General features: G+C 45.1%; 1 protein-coding gene and 1 non-coding gene across 5 annotated transcripts in view; one reads left to right on the forward strand and one right to left on the reverse strand.

Annotated features, from left to right (window-relative positions):
• Positions 1–6: 6 nt before the first annotated feature.
• DHX33 (DEAH-box helicase 33) overlaps positions 7–16,044 on the reverse strand; it is a 27,823-nt gene continuing 11,785 nt past the window's right edge. For all 4 annotated transcript variants that reach the window (XM_004058389.5, XM_004058390.5, XM_019013173.3 and 1 more), the window contains 8 exons: positions 15,117–15,302; positions 14,280–14,391; positions 12,939–13,098; positions 12,698–12,786; positions 9,926–10,053; positions 9,322–9,525; positions 7,917–8,003; positions 7–3,594 (listed from right to left, as the gene is read on the reverse strand). In XM_004058389.5, coding sequence (XP_004058437.3) covers positions 3,286–3,594; positions 7,917–8,003; positions 9,322–9,525; positions 9,926–10,053; positions 12,698–12,786; positions 12,939–13,098; positions 14,280–14,391; positions 15,117–15,302 — 1,275 coding nt within the window. In that variant the 3' untranslated portion in view covers positions 7–3,285. The remainder of the gene's footprint in view (positions 3,595–7,916; positions 8,004–9,321; positions 9,526–9,925; positions 10,054–12,697; positions 12,787–12,938; positions 13,099–14,279; positions 14,392–15,116; positions 15,303–16,044) is intronic.
• LOC115931325 (U7 small nuclear RNA) lies at positions 2,142–2,203 on the forward strand. The gene has a single exon (XR_004067832.1). It is a non-coding gene; the product is annotated as a U7 small nuclear RNA (small nuclear RNA).

A 16,044-nucleotide genomic window follows, 5' to 3' on the forward strand; every position in this document is an offset into this window, starting at 1 on the left:
ATCATATACAAGATTCATTTTTAATGGATTTGATCGTCGGGTGCAAATTTGAGCATTATTTACAAGAGCTTTCTGTAGAGTTATTTCTGTTCAAATAAAACCAGACTCTCAAAATACAACATAAGCCTGAACCTACTTGATTTTTTTTTCTCCCTCTAGTTACCAAGGAATATCGTATCTCAGATGCATGGCCTACTATCACACTGGTCTTTAAAGAAAAAAAAAAATGCATGGCCACAGTTCCAGGCAGTTCCTGGTAGCTGGATTTAGTGGATTTATATATGACAGTACAGTACATCATCAGTTTCACCCACAGGGCAGAACTTGCCTGCATTCAGGCATCTCTTTACAACTGGCAGCAATGCAGCATTAAGGGTTTTTAGCCAGGACCTGCTGTTTGCAGTCCTGCCCCTTGTAGTGTTACTCTGGGTGTTGCACACTCCATGATAACTAGAAGACAAACACCTGAGGCATGCAATCTGCTTGGAGTGCATCTATTTACATGAAGCTGCTCACGGGAGCTGGTGATTCTTCCAGATATGGGTTTCGTAGGTTGGCAAAGAGTTATCACACCATCAGAGATTTTACCAATGGAAAGAGAGTAGCTGAAGATTATATTGCAATGTTATTGTGAAACATTTAACTTTCTTAAGTTTAAAGTGTACTATCTCCTGCAGCTCAATATAAACAACGATGTATTTCTTTGTAGCAGTATGTGGAGTCAGAATGGGTTTTCCAATCTGATTTAATCCCTGAGCAGCTATGTTAAAAGTTAACTTTTTAAAAAAGCCCAATAAAAAACTAAATACTGTATTAAAACTCTACCACAATGTTACAGGGATAAACTTATTTCTGTATAGAAACATTAAAGCTACTTAGAAGCTGTTTACATCCTTTGCCTCTCAGAAAAAAATATACATTTCCGGAAACTGTTCAGGTACTTAAGCTGGACATAAATTACCCCAAGTTTTTTCTTTTTCTTTCTTTCTTTCTTTTTTTTTCTGAGACAGTCTCACACTGTCGGCCAGGCTGGAATGCAGTGGCGTGATCTTGGCTCACTGCAAACTCTGCCTCCCAAGTTCAAGCAATTCTTGTGCCTCAGCCTCCCGGGTAGCTGGGATTACAGGCGTGTGCCACCATGCCCAGCTAAGTTTTGTATTTTTAGTAGAGACGGGGTTTTGCCATGTTGGCCAGGCTGGTCTTCAACTTCTCAAGCAATCCACCCACCTCAGCCTCCCATCCCAATGCTGGGATTACAGGCATGAGGTGATCCGCCCGCCTTGGCCTCCCAAAGTGCTGGGATTACAGGTGTGAGCCACTGCGCCCGGCCACCCCCCAATTTTTTTTTTTTTTTTTTTACCAGCACTATGAATGATTAAAAATACAATACTTTTTCTTACTAAGTAGGACTAAACATCCTAATCCCCTACTGGAAAAACAAAAAAAACAAAAAAAACTGTGTAAAACTTTTCAGAAAGTCAGCAGTGGTAACAAGTCAGTAAGTGGAAGAACTGGTTCAAAGTTTAAGAATTCAGTAAGATAAGGTATATAGGAGCTGTCAGATCTTATTTTGCCCATGTATAACCATTTCTGACAGACAGCCCTAAACACTAGCTGAAAGCTTGACTGCACAGGACCACGGCTAGTGTTGGAAATAAAGACTGAGCTGGACTTGACATACACAACTCCGGACAGATGGGACCCTGGAATGGGGCTGCTCCATCAGGCCACAGCTTCCAGAAAGAGAGCATCCATGATCTCTGAAGAGCCTCTTGGGCAGTTTGGCCCCTGGTTATAACTATGATTCATTCATTAAGAAATGACAAAACACCCCACAGATGTATTTGGACCAAGTAAGCACAATAAAAGAGCTAAATCACGGCTTCTCCTAGGGCAAAATATTATCTGGGGAAAGATTACTTGCTTCTGATAATTAAATAGCTAAGAGGAACCGTTAGTGCCTTTTTTCTGCTCAGAATATCAGAACAGGAAGAGACTGTGGAGATCCTCCAATTCCCTCTGACAATGAGGGTTAGAGAGAGGTGCCTAGCAGATAGAAAGCAGCAAAGCCAGATTGTCCCAAGTCCCTACGAAGAAGGAAAAAATATCATAGAAAATTAATAAGATGCAAGAATAAGTGTTACAGCTCTAGCTCTTTTAGAATTTGTCCAGCAGGTCTTCTAGACTTCACTGAACTGCCCCCACCCCCCTCGCCCACACACCAAAAAAGATACAAGAATGTAAGCCCAGATGTGGTGTGGTATCTGGCATAAGCCAATGTTCTCTGGGTTCTAGGTACCCCTCTCCCCTCCCCCACCCCCACCACCTCTGACCACGGGTCTGGCCAAAAAGAAACAGCTGCAATGGTACACAGAGTCACTCCTCATGCCCACATGTTCACTGGTGCCCAGTTAGAGAGAAAAATGGCAACTGTGTATGTGGGAGTCACCTACACACACAAAACACTGATAGGTCAGTTTCCCATGTCTACACGTGACAGGATTCAGAAGGTACAAATCAACCTTCACCCAGGAAGCTTACATGTCTCCTGAAAGCACTGACAGGGTCACGCACCGAGGACCAGGAGGCTCCTTTACTGGTCTCTGCTTGGAGACAGACACAGAGCGGTCCACCCTGAGACACAAGCGTTCAGTAGGGATCGCCATCCCAGGAGGTACGAGATAACAGCACCTCCCTCTGGAAACTTCTACAGAAGTCAGTTTTGTTTTCTATTTTAAAACTGCATTCAGAGAGACATTAAACAAGAACTAAGGGCAACATCCAAGCTCCGCAACCTCCTGTGGCCCTTCCAGAAAATCTCCCTCAGTCACAAGAACTTGGGATATTGCCGTACTTCACATCATATGGAAAGAAGTAACATTCAGCCTAACGGCTCCCAACTCACTGTATGTGTGTCGTGCTCCAGGCATAGTTCTGGGTACTTTCCATTCCTTTTCTCTAAACTTTATGAACCCAATTTTATAAGGATTATTATTATTACTCCCATTTGGCAGATGAGAAAACTGAGGCTCAGGTGTTAATTAAGTCAAAGTCACCCAGTAAGAACCAAAAGCATAATTTTGAGGTTTCCAGGTACAAATGATATGTCCATGTCTACATGGTTCAGTCCCAGGAGTTGAGCAAAGATGCTTTCATGCTCCTGGAAGTCAGGCACCTTCAGCTGATTCCAAGGCTTCTCTAAGCGCCAACCTGGAAGCCTGCTGTGAGGACAACTGTAGTCCAAGCTCCCAGGGACCAGTGATTCTGGCGGCATCCTGGGGCGGCTCAGTTTCTGGCGGTTCTCAGCTTCCTCCTAAAGTGCTCAGGGGCAGCCTCGTACAGCCACTGTGCATCTACGACGCAGAGGTCCCGCATGTAGCACTTGTTGGTGTAGAGCAGCTCAGTGTACACGACGCAGGCCGGCTTGCAGTGGAAGAGGACAGACGACGGGTGGATGGCCACTGGCTGGTGGGTGTCCGTGGTGGCATAGGTGCCGTCTGGCTGAAGCTCGGCGGTGCTCATGAAGAGGCTGTGAGCCAGGCAGCGGCGGACACTCTCCACGTCTCCTCGGGATGATGCGATTGGCATTGACATCTGTTTCGGGAGAAAGCGAGGAATGGAGCCGACCCCACACGTAAACACTGGTCAGCACTACATAGCGTGTTGGGGCAACTGGACCCACTGGGGCAAATGCAGCCCACATTATGAGCCTAACGATGTGGATTCTGACATTCGGAGGTGGTCACCAAGGATCAGCAAGGTCAGGGGAAGAAGGCCCAGCTGGAGGAGCACGGACCAGAAACAGGGAAACTACCGCCTGTGAAGGTAGGGCTGGGAGGGAGGTGCTCACATTAGCCACCAGACCACAGGCAGGTTGGGTGACCCACCCCTCACCTAAATTCCATCAGGACGGCCCGGAAAGGAAAGGCCCTTCCCTCTTGCTTTGACCATCTCACCATCTCCTCACTCCAATTCACCCACCTGCTGCTGCCAAGCTAATCTACCTAAAGCACAACTCGAATCACTCTTCATCCACTCAAATACCTTCAACAATGTCTCTACTGCTCCTTGCAAAACAATGCAAACTTCCCGTGGTGAAGCCACGAAGGAGCCACCCTGAGCTGCTCGCCTGTCTTTCCTCTCACCGCTCTTTCTCTTTCTTTTTTTTTTTTTTGAGGCTGAGTCTCTCTCTGTCACCCAGGCTGGAGTGCAATGGCGCGATCTCAGCTCACTGCAACCTCCACCTCCCAGGTTCAAGCTGTTCTCCTGCCCTAGCCTCCCAAGTAGCTGGGATTACAGGCGCCTGCCACCACGTCTGGCTAATTTTTGTATTTTTAGTAGAGATGGGGTTTCTCCATGTTGGTCAGGCTGGTCTTGAACTCCTGACCTCAAGTGATCCGCCCACCTTGGCCTCCCAAAGTGCTGGGATTACAGGCGTGAGCCACCGCGCCCGGCCTCACCACTCTTCTTTAGACACTCCATGGTCCCCCATAGCTGGCTGCCTTCTCTTTCCTCGCCCCGTTTCATGATTCCTATCTGTGCCTTCACATTTGCTACTCTTAGTAGAAATGCTGCCTTTGTCTCATAAGAGGAAATGTCAATCACCACTCAATGTCCTTGTTCTACTGCTCTTGATGAGTGGGGCATGTAACCTACGCCCCTGGGCCCAGATGAACAAACCAGTGGTACACACACGCTGGACCTAAGCTGGCCAGCTTTTCTCTTCCAGGCATCTTTTAGGTTTGAAACTGGAAAACTTGTCAATCTCTGCTGGGCTCTTGAGTGGAGGGGCCATGCAGAGAAATCACTTCCATGCGGAGGTAAAGGTGAGAAAAGGGAAGGAGGCACGCAGAGGGCACTCAAAGCAAGAGAAGCAGCAGGTCCAGAGAAAGCGTGGCCCTGGCTCCTACAGGCTTTTTCTAGTTCTTGTGACTCTATTTCCTGCCTATAGGTTCTCAGACATACCTTTCCATCCTTGGAAAAATCTTTCTTTTGTCCTTTATGATGGCTCTAGGGTTTCTGTTGTTGACAATCAGCTGATCTATGCCTGAAGAAGATACTTTTTTTTAAGAGACGGGGTCTTACTCTGTTGCCCAGGCTGGAGTGCAGTGGCACAATCCCAGCTCGCTGGCAACCTCTGCCTCCTGGGTTCAAGCGATTTTTGTGCCTCAGCCTCCTGAGTAGCTGGGGTTATAGGCATGCACCACCACGCTCAGCTTATTTTTGTATTTTTAGCAGAGATGGGGTTTCACCATGTTGGTCAGGCTGATTTCGAACTCTTGGCCTCAAGCAATCCACCTGCTTGGGCCTCCCAAAGTGCTGGGACTAGAGGCATAAGCCAGCCACCACACCTGGCCTGGAAGATACTCTTTTATCTCCTTATCTGTCAAGATGTAGCTCAGTTGTCACCACTTCCAAGGAGCCCCAGAGGCTAACTGGTGGTCTCTCCTTCCAGACTATCAGCTTTACCACTCACTGGCTGAGTGATGTGGGGCAAATTATTTAACCTGATTAGGCTTAGTTTCATCATTTGTAAAATGGGAATAACAAAAGAATCAATCTTATAGGTTGAAATGAGGATTTTATCCTTTGGGTTAAGGTCTGAGTTAAAAAAGAAAAAAAAATGAGAAGTTTAAATAAGGCAGTCACATAAAAAGTACTCAGAACAGTGCTGAACAAACACTTCATAAATGATAGTGATTATTTTAATTTGATGGCCTCCTGGCATGAGTGTATGTACGTCAGGTCACCATCTAGATTATTACTTAGTTACTGAGTAGGCATGTCTATAAAGTCTCAGGACCTTACCAGTGCCTGACATATAATGAGAGGTATCCCTGGACACTACAGGGTCCTAAATTCACAACTAATAGAGAAGCACCATTTCTACTGTCAATAATAAATTGAGAAAACTTATGAAGCCAAGAGACAGACTGGCAGGAAACTGTTCAAATACAAAAGCAGTTTAAAAAAATGTGTGAAAGACAGAATACAATAGGCTACTAAGAGAAGAAACAGCTCTAGTGCCAACCGTAGGCCGTTGGCATCAGACACAGGCCTGGGTACAGGCTGTGACTGTCTCCCAGCAGTGTCCGCACTGAGGGGGCACAAGACATTCACCACACAGTGCTTATGACGACAGCAAACACACGGACACTGTCTCGGTGATCAACAGCAAAAGAACACTTCCACTACCCTCTATCTCTGACATAAAATGTGGAGTGTCATGCGAGCATTAAATAAACCATGACAGCTCTTTAAAACACCATGTACTCTAAGAGGGAATAAAAAGCTAATATAAAACTGTGGGCCGGGCACAGTGGCTCACACCTGGAATCCCAGCACTTTGGGAGGCCAAGGCGGGTGGATCGCCTGAGGTCAGGAGTTCGAGACCAGCCTGGCCAACATAGTGAAACCCCATCTCTACTAAAAATACAAAAAATTAGGCCGGGCGTGGTGGCTCACGCCTGTAATCCCAGCACTTTGGGAGGCCAAAACCATCCTGGCTAACAGATGAAACCTCGTCTCTACTAAAAATACAAAATATTAGCCGGGCGTGGTGGGTCATGCCTGTAGTCCCAGCTACTGGGGAGGCTGAGGCAGGAGAATAGCTTGAACACGGGAGGCGGAGGTTGCGGTGAGCCAAGATCGCGCCACTGCACTCCAGCCTGGGCAACAAGAGCAAAACTCCGTCTCAAAAAAAAAAAGAAATAAAAAAAACCACTTTGTGGTGGACACTTTGGCAATATCTAACAAAATCCATCTAGAAATTCATTTCTAGAAATTCATCTAGAATCCCCCATCTAGAAATTCATTCTGTGTGCACCACAGCACATACGGAGGATGGTCACTACAACAGAACCTAAATGACCATTATTAGAGGCTTAAATAAACTGCACTGAATACAATGACATGCTATGAAATCACTAAAATGAATGAGCTAGACACATGCAGCACTGAAAGCCCAGCCACAGGAAGGATTTGAGAAATACGCATGTGAGGCCAGGCGCAGTGGCTCACACCTGGAATCCCAGCACTTTGGGAGGCCGAGGCGGGCAAATCACCTGAGGTCAGGAGTTGGAGACCAGTCTGGCCAACGTGGTGAAACCCCGTCTCTACTAAAAATACAAAAATTAGCCAGGCGTGGTGACGCACGCCTATAATCCCAGCTACTCGGGAGGCTGAGGCAGGACAATCACCTGAACTCAGGAGGCAGAGGTTGCAGTGAGCGGAGGCTGTGGTGAGCCAAGATGGTACCACTGCACTCCAGCCTGGGTGACAGAGCAAGACTCTGTCTCAAATAATAAACAAGAAAGAAAGAAAGAAAGAAAGAAATATGCCATGTGGAAGAAAGGAAGTTGTGGAACATGTACCTCATATACACGTATCTGTTATGTGTGTGCTCACACACAGGCACAGAGACATGCACAAAAACATACATACACAGAAACAAATTCTAGAAGGAGCTACCCCAAACTGTTAACAGTAGTTATCTCTGGAGGGGCAGGATTATGGGAGACTTTTAAACTTTCTACATTACAAATCACTATTTTCTGCATTGTGTCAAATACTATACACAACTTTGGTAATCTAAAAGGAAATAATGCAGATATTCATACTTAAAAAAAATCTTATGAAGAATTCTAACACTGGAAAATGCTTATAAAGATTATAAAACCAAATATAAATTATACATATAATTTACTATGTAAAAAAATACAATAAAAACTAGGCTATTAGGAAATAGGCTAAACTACTGAATTGTGGAATTGTGGGTAACTTCCTTTTTTCTTATTTGTGAAATTTTCTACAATGAGAAATCCTTTTATAATCACTAGCAATAAGCAACTTCAAAATTTCTACCTTGAACAAAGTGACAGCTTTGTCACCCACAGAACACTAGGACCAGATGATACCTTTAAGCAGATGTCCCTCAGCTGTGCTCTGACTTCTGCTACCAGCATCATATTCTTGCTGTTGACAAAATTCTCTTTGCACCAATCCTGAATAGGAGAAAGAGCGATATCACAATCCACTCATTCACTATTTATATTTTCACAGAGACGGGGTCTTGCTCTGTTCCCTAGGCTGGAGTGCAGCGATACAATCATAGCTCACTGCAAACCAATCCTCCCACCTCAGCCTCCCCGATAGCTTGAACTACCTGCACATGCCACCATGCCCAGCTAACAATCCTCCCATCTCTATAGAGAAAATATAACATTTTTAGAACACAGTTGAATTCAGAGAAAAAACTTCAGGTGCCAAAAAGAAATGTAGGAAAATATCTTTATATCAAAAAACATGAACTATAAGAAAAGTGTTAATAATTTAAACTAAAGAAAAACTTGAAGTTTCCCAGATTGGGATATTTGTCTCATCATACCGAATAAATGATTAGAATCTCTAGAATTGATTTTAAAAGTTCTACAAGTCATTAAGAAAAAGACCAATGACCCAGTAGAAAAATGGACAAAGGATATGAACAGACACAGAAAACAAAACAGAAATGCCCAGTCAATTTATGTAAGACTTCTTCTTTCTTTTTTCTTTTTTTGGAGATAGATAGAGTCTCGCTCTGTCACCTAGGCTGGAGTGCAGTGGCACGATCTCGGCTCACTGCAACCTCTGCCTCCCAGGTTCAAATGATTCTCATGCCTCAGCCTCCCGAGTAGCTGGGATTACAGGTATGCACAACCACGCCCGGCTAATTCTTGTATTTTTAGTAGAGACGGGGTTTTGCCATGTTGGCCAGGCCGGTCTGGAAGTCCTGGGCTCAAGTGATCCACCTGCCCTGGCTTCCCAAAGTGCTGGAATTACAAGCTTGAGACACTGTGCCTGGCCCTGGGCAAGTTTTTCAACTGCAAGAAGCTTCGTTTCCATGACTACATGTTTCATGAATATAAAAAATAATAATAATAGTGCTCATTTCTTAGGATTACTGTACTGAATAAATGAGATCTTACATTAAAAAGTGCTTAGCATGGGGCTTGGCACAGAGTAAGTACTCATTCATTGGTACGCACTATCATTATTAGACATATTACTTGATTAAGTTCCAATTAAGTTTTGATGGGTTGGGAGTCACTTAAGTCTTGTTGACTTAAACACATTCGGAACAGAGACCAGAATGACACTTCTTTGGTAACCTCCCAGTACTGAAGCATTTCTGAAATGCTGTCTGGCTTTCTTTTTGTGATTCTTTAGATAATTTAGCCAAAAAGGGAAAGCGTACTTTTTGCACGGCTTCAGTAGAAAAAGGGAAGCACATAGCAGAGACAAGCAGCTATCGCTGGAGAACAGGTGCAAGACAAGGCTCACCTTATTTCCGCCTAGGTTTCTGAAGGTCCGATAGATATTGAGCAGGGTCATGTGATCCCCCTCGCTGGATATGAACTTCTTGCGGACCCCTTGCACTTCCTCTCGCCGGGAAGGAGGGTTGTGGAGGACGCTGTCCACAGACAGCAGGGAGACAATGGTCAGGATCTCCTCTGTACAGTGGAATTTGGGGGACATGAGGATGGTCTGCAAAGCAAAATTTAAAATTGTGTAAACCCAGCTTTCTCCTAGCTTTAGAATGCACTATTTCTGTACATTGCTTTTGCAGTTTCCCTTCTAAGGAGTTAAAGGGCAGGTATTTCTAAAACCATGGCGATGTACATTAGTGTTATTTCACTCTTTAATATTCAGTAAAACAGGTGACTGCCTTCCCTACAGAGTTCCAAATTTCTTGTGGGTAGGGGCTCTTAACTTCATCTCTTTGAATCCCACACTGAACATGAATCAGGGCTATTTGCAAACTAGGGGTTGGTAATTATGTAAGAGAAAAAGTGAGATTAATCTAGAAGCACTGGGTAAATGGTTCTACTTTGGGACGGTTAACTGTAATGTACAGAAAGGGGACTGAGGAGAGGGTATCATTTACTTTGGCAAATTTGGGTTCTAAAGGAAATGCTGCCATCTTTCTTCCCATTGGAGTCAGGGTAAGCTGGTCATCCTTATGTTCAAGAGCACCTAACAGGTCCAGTTGGGCAATGGCCGCCTGAATGTGATCTAAAGAAACAGAGACATAAAAAGGAGCCAAAAGTCCAAAAAAATGAAGTTGCAGCTAGTTCAGTATTTCTGGGAGCTTTTGATAATTCTACATCAAACAACAGCAAAAATCATAACCGCCACTGCCCCCTTGGCACACTTGTCAAAGAACGACATCACTGTCTTCAGTTCAATTCCCTTTTCTGAGACAGAGTCTTGCTCTGTTGCCCATGCTGAAGTGCAATGGCGTGATCTCGGCTCATTGCAGCCTCTGCCTCCTGGGTTCCAGTGATTCTCCTGCCTCAGCCTCCCCTATAGCTGGGACCACAGGCGCCCACTACCGCGCCCAGCTAATTTCTGTATTTTTAGTGAGACGGGTTTCACCATGTTAGCCAGGCTGGTCTCAAACTCTTGACCTCAGGTGATCTGCCCACCTTGGCCTCCCAAAGTGCTAGGATTACAGGTGTGAGCTACCATGCCCAGCCTCAATTCTCTTTTTAAATGACCTGTAATTTGGCAATATGTATGTAGATTTTGAATATACACATTAAAAGTGTAACATCTGACCCAGCAATGTTACACTTACGAATTTCACCTGCAGATACACATCGCACAGAGACCATATCGCCAGAACCAAACACATAACAGTGGAAATAGCAGTTGTCTCAGGGGCCAGCTGGGGAGGCTGGGAGACAAGGGGATGAGAAGGACATTATTACTATTTACTATTTTATATATTTTAAACTTTGAACCATGTAAATATATTACCTATTAAAGAATAAAAAAGCATTTCTAAGGATGTAGTAAATATATACATCCCAATAAGGAGTGATCTGTAAAATATATTAAATGAAAAAAAGCAGTGTGTTTCTCATTGCTTTTTTAAAGCAATATTTATCAATTGAAGGATGGATAAATGCATTTTGGTTTATTCACAGAATGCAATAGCACTTAGTGTGAAAAAGCATCAACACAAATAAACTATACGGAACAAGCTGAATGAAAACTGCTTACTCAAGAATAACTAACATAAACTTACAAACAACAGGTGGTTTAGGGATACATACGCATATAGTAAAACAGTGAAGAAAAGCAAGGCAATTACAAACAAAATGTGGAAGAGTGGGTACCCCAAAAGAGTGGAAGGAGGCAAGGGCAAGTGGGTGGGGGGGAGTCCTGGGGGCTTCAACTGGGTACACAGGTGTTAGATTTTAACCATTCCTTACACCTTATGTATCTTCTTCATTTGTCTGTAAGAATTTAGCAATGAAAGAAAAAAAATCAAGCACAGAACAATACTCAATGTGTGTTGCTATTTGTGTTTTAAAACATACTACAGGCTGGGCGTGGTGGCTCACGCCTGTAATCCCAGCACTTTGGGAGACCGAGGCGGGCGGACCACCTGAAGTCAGGAGTTCAAGACCAGCCTGGTCAACACAGTGAAACTCCATCTATACTAAAAAATACAAAAATTAGCCGGGCATGGTGGTGCACACCTGTAGTCCTAGCTACTCGGGAGGCTGAGGCAGAAGAATCACCTGAACCCGGCAGGCAGAGGTTGCTGTGAGCTGGGATCGCACCACTGCACTCCAGCCTGGGCAACAGAGTGAGACCCTGTCTCAAAACAAAAACAAAAACAAAAACAAAAACATACTACAGCAGGGGCTTGGTGGCTCACACCTGTAGTCCCAGCTACTTGGGAAGCTGATGTGGGAGAATCACCTGAGCCCGGGAGGTTGAGGCTGCAGTGTGCTGAGAATGTGCCACTGCACTCCAGCCCGGACAACCAGAGTGAGACCCTGTCTCAAAAATAAATAAATAAATACATAAATAAAATTAAACACACTACATATACTCATATATGCATACGTTTGCTCTAGAAGTCTACTAGAAAATGGTTCCAGTGGTTGTTCTAGGGGAAGAAAACTGTGAACCTGAGGATCAGGGCAGGACCCTTGTATACCCATCAACTGGTGACTTTGTGTTTTCTTTCCTTCTTTTTTAAACCAATTGCATTTCTTAAGAAAAGGGGGGGCAAAAAAAGAAAAGGAAAATGGTGCATTGATGAGAGGCCAGGAGCCAAAGCCAATATCATAAAGATTTCCAATTATTTTCTTCTTCTGTAGAGAAATTACTAATGAATAGGAGAGATGGATCAAATTCCAGTTAAAGGCAAAGAAATGTGATCTTTGCAGTCCCTGTGCTGATAAAAGTACAATTTCATTACATTTCTGTAGTATCCCAAGGACTCGCATGATGACCTTCACTGGTTCCAGAGGTCAAGGAACTTTATTGATGGTGCTGATAGTACAGAATCTATCGTTTCATAGCTAGGAACACTGGCGCATGCCTGTGGTCCCAGCTACTTGGGAGGCTGAGGCGGGGGGATCGCTGGAGCCCAGAGTTGGAGGCTGTGATGGAGCCTGTGAATAGTCACTGCACCTCCACCTGGGCCACACAGTGAGACCCTGTCTCTTTAAAAGTCAATCAATGTATCTATCTATCATTTCATGATTTTCAGATGCTTCTCTAATAACTAATGTTGTCATCCACAAAATTAAATAAACAAAAGGAGATGACCAAAATACTTTATTTTTTTGGAAGTGTCCATTTGTTGTTGTTTGTCTCCTCACCCACCTTCTGCAAAACTGTGGATTTCACTTACCTGGAGATGGCTTGGACATGAAGTCAAAGGTGAGCACATTTGGGACTTTCATTGCTAGAAGCTGAAGCATCACACTGGCCAGGTTACACCTGTGAAGAGCATGAGACCAGGGTCATGACCTGATCCCTCTGCCATTGAGTCAGAACCCCTCATGGAGGAGTGTGAGTAAAAACTGCAGCTCTGGGCAAGCAGGAGAGACATGGTGACAAACAGCAGCAGTGCAGGAGCAACTGGTGCCTACCTCTGGATCTCTGGCACGGTCATCTTATCAAACTTCTCAAACTCGTCCTCCGTGTAGAGCCGGTAGCAGATGCCACTGTCCTCTCTGCCAGCCCTCCCTGTGCGCTGCCAAGCCTGCGTCTTCGATACCCGCTGCACTGCTAACACTTCAAGACCACTGTCTGGATGGAGAGTGAGCCCCATTAGTGCTTCATCACATGAACAAACTCTTTCTACAGTGTCGATAAAAAGAAGCACACCAGTGGTTCTTTCAGCAACACGGGGGTCCAGAAAGCCTCACGGCTAGCACAATCGACAGCACAAAACCAGACTGCTCCGCAGCGGTTTGGCCCTAGTGAAACAAGGCTTTGCAATAAGCCCACTGTGAAATCTGTTACAAAAACATCAGAAAAACCTCACGCATGCAGCAAGTGGCGAGAAGAGTAGTTTCCGAGGTCTTGCCTTAGATGGTAGGATGGCCAACCCCTCCAGTTTGCTTGGGACAGAGGGTTTCCTGGGATGTCGGATTTTGGGTGCTAAAACTGGGAGTTTCAGCAAACTAGGATGGGGGTCATACTATCAATCAATGACTACGAAATTAAATGCCTCAAATCACTTGTGTGCTTTATCCTCCCTCCCAGTTCTGTTGTAAGACAGAAATAATGTGATGTCTGTTTTCTAGCAGTAAATGAGGTTCATTTTCTTGATAAAGGTGTATCATTAGCCAGGCACTGGAGACCCAAGCTCTCTCACCCACGTCATCACAAAAAGATACACCTGTGGAAGCCAGGACCCTCAAATGTTTACTAGAGCATTTCAGTTCAATAATTGGGAGCAATAATTTCAGTGGCCTCAAATCCTCTGTGGAATAAAGCAAAGTATAAAACAGACATGAGTCAAGATGACCTTAAGTTAGCTTCTCACTGCACCTTCTTAGGAGAAGCCAGTGCTCCTTCCATGCCTCACCTCAGCCAGGAGATCTGGTTCCTTCCTGAGAAACCTGGGAGCTCAAACCAGCCATATATATATATAGTTTCTGATGACAGCCTTTGATTGACACCCAGCTGTCCCCGGCCTTAGAGCCGACTTCTGATGGGGTACCAGACCCTCTGCCCAGGTCCCTGACCCTGTGTGCCCAAGTTTGCTCAACCTGGGCTCTTCTTTCCTGCCTCTACTTCCTGTCTCACATACCCGCCTCAGGACTCCTTCGCGGACCTGGAGTGTAGGTGATCTCACTCATGGTGCCTGCCACCTGAATTTGTTAGTTACAAACATGAAACACTCAGGGGAAAACTGTGGGACTACAGTTTCAGTGGCTGCTCACTAGACACAGGAGAGACATTCATGAACTACAAATTCTCACCAGGGTTATACTTCTTTGCTTTAACCATGCCCGTGTCAACTACATATTTTATTCCTGTAATGGTTATGGAGGTTTCAGCGATGTTGGTTGAAATGATCACTTTGCGATAGCCCTAAAAGGAGGAAGAAAACCAAAAAGCCACATTGACACACGGATGATTCAGAAGTCTTCAAACATATTCTCACCATTAATTTCCACAATTCACTCTTGACCAACAGCAGATGACTCCATTATTAATGGCAGTCATTAATATTAATGGTTGGTCATTAAACCGGGCAGGGGAAGGGGACGCTGCAGTCTTAAAGGTCAATTTGAGGCAATGAGATGTAGTGGAACAAGCACAGGAATCAGAAGCAAGTAGACGTGGGTTGGAATCGTGGCCCTGCCAGTGACTTACTATGCGCCCCCTTGAGCAATTGTTACTTCCCCTCTTGGGGCCTCAGGATCCCCATGGGATCATAACCTGCCTTGCCAGTTCCCACGAGGATGAGAGACAGTGGATATAAATGCTAGCACAGTGCCTGGCACGGCAAAGGCACACAAGAAATGGCACTATGGACAAATGCAATTTATGCTGGTCCTTAGAAGTCACTCGTTTACCTTGCAGCTTTGGTTTATGCTCTCCCTCATCCCAACAACTGTCTCCCTGCTCCTGTCACAGGAGCGCTGCGTGTGTCACCGCGCATTTTATTCCTGCGCCTCCTCAGTGCGCTGATCTGGCGCCTGGGTATCCCATCCCATACACCTTATCTGGAGCCTGGTAATAGGTACAGACCTCGCTGGTGGATCCGTTTGGGTGCCCAGAATAGGGCTGGACAGAAGAGGTGGTGCACTCACCTTTGGGGCCCCTTGGAAGACTCGGAGCTGCTGTGCATAGGGCAGGGAGGCGTATAGAGGAAGGACCAGCATCGCAGGGCAGCCATCTGGGAGGTGCTTTGCAATGTCTCGGCACGTCTTGCTCATGGCTTCGATCTCCTCCTGCCCAGTGAGGAACACCAGGATGTCCTGTGAAGAAGGGGCTTCCTGTAAAAAAGGTAGAGTGGGTTTACTAGGCATTGATAGAATTGCAGCTTGCACAGAAAAAGACAATGGTGATTGATGATGTTTCCCAGAGTTATTTCTCTTAACTATGGAAATGTAAATGAGCCTAAAAGTTGATGTCTAGCTTGGAGAGAATCCTCACCAGCAGTGCATAAATGGTAACAGGCTGGGTGTGATGGCTCATGCCTGTAAACCCAGCGCTTTGGGAGGCTGAGGCGGGAGGATCGTTTGCAGCCAGGAGTTTGTGACCAGCCTGGGCAACGCAGCAAGATCCCATCTCTACAAAACACTTTTTTAAAAATTGGTCAGGGGTGGTGGCACATGCCTATAGTTCCAGCTGCTTGCCACTGCACTCCAGCCTGGGCGACAGAACGAGAACCTGACTCAAAAACACAAAAAACAAAACTGTAATATATAGGAGTTAGCCAGCTATGTTTATAGGCCAAGTGATGAAATTTTGAAGGGAAATCATCAGATTGATTTTTCTAACAAGAACAATACCATGAAAAGCATAATCAGGCAAGCAAATAAAATCTGCATGAAGCTTCCTTTCTTTTATAAGCATCTTGAAAAATGAAGTTGACAAAACAGAAGGCAACTTGGGGAAATCCTAATCCATGGAAATGAACAGGCGCAGCCATGCTGGAGAAGGAGCCTTTAATGAATGACGCCATCGAAACTGCTTTCACACGCCCCAAAACACACACTATACTCGGACAACTGC

Source organism: Gorilla gorilla, chromosome 19 (genome assembly GCF_029281585.2).
Source record: "Gorilla gorilla gorilla isolate KB3781 chromosome 19, NHGRI_mGorGor1-v2.1_pri, whole genome shotgun sequence".
Classification (NCBI taxonomy): domain Eukaryota; kingdom Metazoa; phylum Chordata; class Mammalia; order Primates; family Hominidae; genus Gorilla; species Gorilla gorilla.